At 55.4% G+C, this 2,965-nt stretch overlaps 1 protein-coding gene across 3 annotated transcripts in view; it reads left to right on the top strand.

Moving 5' to 3' along the window:
• Positions 1-158: 158 nt before the first annotated feature.
• The window catches only part of GGA1 (golgi-associated, gamma adaptin ear containing, ARF binding protein 1), an 8,481-nt gene continuing 5,674 nt past the window's right edge, over positions 159-2,965 (top strand). For all 3 annotated transcript variants that reach the window (XM_010158100.1, XM_010158099.1, XM_010158098.1), the window contains exons 1-4: positions 159-238; positions 533-608; positions 1,136-1,234; positions 2,528-2,651. In XM_010158100.1, the coding sequence (XP_010156402.1) occupies positions 1,151-1,234; positions 2,528-2,651 (208 nt within the window). In that variant the 5' untranslated portion in view covers positions 159-238; positions 533-608; positions 1,136-1,150. The remainder of the gene's footprint in view (positions 239-532; positions 609-1,135; positions 1,235-2,527; positions 2,652-2,965) is intronic.

Here is a 2,965-nt window from a genome sequence, read left to right as displayed (position 1 = left end):
TGGTGGTGGGAGTTTGTGCACGGGCCTTGCACAGGTGGGCACGAGCGTGGCTTGCCTTCCATGTAATCCTCCACCCATGAGCCTGGCAGAGTTGGTAGGGGGAGGGTGGGAGCCTGGGGAGACCTTCTCACCGTCCCCTTCTCCCTCCCCCAGACAAAGCGACAAACCCCCTGAACAAGGACCTGGACTGGGATGGTATCAACGCTTTCTGCGAGCAGCTCAATAAGGAGCTGGAGGGGTAAGTGCTGCTTCCTTTCCCCAGGCTGCTCCAGGTCACAGGCCTGAGTTATGACTGCCCACCCAGTAAGATTCAGTGGCATTGTCCTGAGAGCTGAATAGGCACAAAGCCCCTCAAAGTGGGGGTGGGTGGGTGTCCTGGTCCACCAACAGAAGGTTCCCACAGGGTTTTAGTGTCTTATCAGTGCCTTAAACTTGGAATATGCTTTTCCACCCTGGATTCCTAGATAGAAACACAGGTACCAGGTTTTTCATAAGTAACCAGCCGGCTCTTTTTTCCCCTCACTCCTTCCAGTCCTCCACTTGCTACCCGACTTCTTGCCCACAAGATCCAGTCTCCACAGGAATGGGAAGCTATCCAGGCCCTCACGGTAAGGGCATCTGCAGGCTGGTAGAACAAGACAGATGGCCAGAGTGTGGGGTTGCTCCAGTTTGACTGGAGGAGCACGGGAAGCTTTGAACTCTCTCTGAGAAAGCCCTGGAGCACCTGAGCTCTTGGGTGGGTGAGGGGCTGAAAGCGGTTCCATGAGAGAGGAGAAGTGACTGTTAAGAAAGGTCTCGTTCCTAGGAAGGAACATATCCTGTTGGAGTCGATGGGAAGCTTTTTGTTCCCATAATGTCACTGTGGATCCATGCTGTGACACCCCAGTGTTTGTGAACTCTAAGGATAACCCTTTCTATGGATTGTTGTTGTTTCCTCCAAAGAGGAGAATCTTCTTGCTTCCCTTTGGGAGGGTGACTGACCACCTGGGAGGGAAAAGTGGCGTCCCTCCATGCTGCTGAGGGGATAGCTGCAGTAGCTACAGGCTCCGTGCCTGGCAAAGGGGGAACAGGAGGGAGCTGGCTCTTAAACCTGTTGCTGATCCCGTGCTGGGACTCACCCGGCCTCTTTCCCCAGGTGCTGGAGTCCTGTATGAAGAGCTGCGGCAAACGCTTCCACGATGAGGTGGGCAAGTTCCGCTTCCTCAATGAGCTCATCAAAGTGGTATCACCCAAGGTGGGTCCCAGGGGATCATTTTGGAGGGGACCAGAGCCTGGTGGCAGGAGGGTTCTGGAAAGAAGTAGTGGCTGAGCAGGTGGGGATCCCCACTGGGCTGTGGGGGAAACAGAGCAGTGCTAGCAGAAGATTTAGTCCTCATTCCCTGTTGAGTTTTTCAGTGGGAAGGTGAGCTTTCACCCTTCTGCTCCCAGATGATTCTTGATGCAGGAGGCTGAGGGCTGGCTAGACATGATGCAACCAGCATTTGTGAGACTACTGAGCTCATCTGCGTGCCTGGAGTCACCTTCCCTGCATCTCTGTCGGGCTGTCTCTTCACTGCATGTGCTCGGGAACCTCCCCCAGCTTTGACATCGTGACCGTGTCTCTCTGGGGTGTCCCAGCCTGGTTGAGACACTCTCAGAGGGCAAGCCCAGGCCTGGTCAGTGGTGCTCTGACAAGTCCATCTGAAGCACCAGGTCATTACCTGCTGATGCTGCTGTTCCTGCAGCAGGACAAGCTGTGTGCGCTCTCCTGTTCAGTCAAGGCAGTTAACACCAGCAACTATGGAGTTAAGGGAACGCAGACTAAATGTGACTAAGGAAAACCTTTGCCTGCCAGTCACAGCTTGTGACCTGTGATGATGAATAGCTAGGGACTGTGACAGCAGCATCCTAAAGTCCTCTTGCTAGGCGCCCCAGGGAATGTCCTCTAACTTAGGCTGCTGGCCTCTGGTGGCACACGCACTGTTGCTGCCACCAGTGCCCCCAGCAGACCCATGGGAGAAGAGTGAAGGATAATTGAGTGGCAGGGGGAGAGCTGTAATGTTTGGAGATGTCACTGCTGAGTGCTGGTCATCTGGGGCTCACCCAGCTGTAAAGGGTGCCAGGTGCTTTGAACTGCAGAGCGGCCTCAGGAAAGGGGTCTGGGCCCTCTCCCAGGGACCATTACCCACAGTCCTTTCCCTCCCAGCCCTGCTGTCCCCTTGTTTCTGAAGGGCTGCCTTGCCAAGCAGTTTCTGCTTTCCTTCAGAAGGTGACAGAGACCCACCTGAGCCTTCCCACCTGTCCCTGCATGCCGTTGAGGGGCTGCTGGTGCAGCATTTCTACCAGCTCTTGTTTCCTGTGGTGGAAACCCAAGTGCAGCATAGCGCATGTTGCAAGGGCCTCATGAGCTTTCCTGCTTGCTTCCCCTTTCCTCCTCCTTGTGCCGTTGGGAACGATCTCACTTCTTCTGGGGGAGGGGAGGAGAGGAACAGGCCAGGCTTGCAACGGCTTAGATCAGCTTCAAGTCACTTCTTCTCTCGTCTTCTAGTATCTTGGCAGCCGGACACCAGAAAAAGTGAAGTCAAAGATCCTGGAGCTGATGTACAGCTGGACATTAGGGCTGCCTCACGAGGTGAAGATCTCGGAAGCCTACCAGATGCTGAAGAAACAAGGTGAGAGGCAATGCTGTGGAAGGGGAAGGTGGATGGGTGGTGTGCCCTCCCTCCTTTTGTGTCTGGGCCCCTCCTTTTGTGTCTGGGCAGAATCTGAGACAGATTCTCCCTTCCCTGTGCCCAGGCCCAGCGCATCCATCGGTCTGCCCGATTCAGCAGCAGGGGCAGGTGAAGGAGCAGGTGCTGTGTGGCTCCTAGCTGGGCAGAGGGAGTTGATGGGTGGGAGGGGACATCTGCTTGCTCCTGCAGGAGATGATGCACTGGAAGCAGCTGGAGGGGCTGCAAGTGCTTGGGCAGTCACCGCTGGATTTTTC

This window comes from Eurypyga helias, unplaced genomic scaffold (genome assembly GCF_000690775.1).
Source record: "Eurypyga helias isolate BGI_N326 unplaced genomic scaffold, ASM69077v1 scaffold33918, whole genome shotgun sequence".
Lineage (NCBI taxonomy): Eukaryota > Metazoa > Chordata > Aves > Eurypygiformes > Eurypygidae > Eurypyga > Eurypyga helias.
Note: the sequence above shows the minus strand (reverse complement) of the source record. Positions and strands in the feature narration are given on the sequence as shown.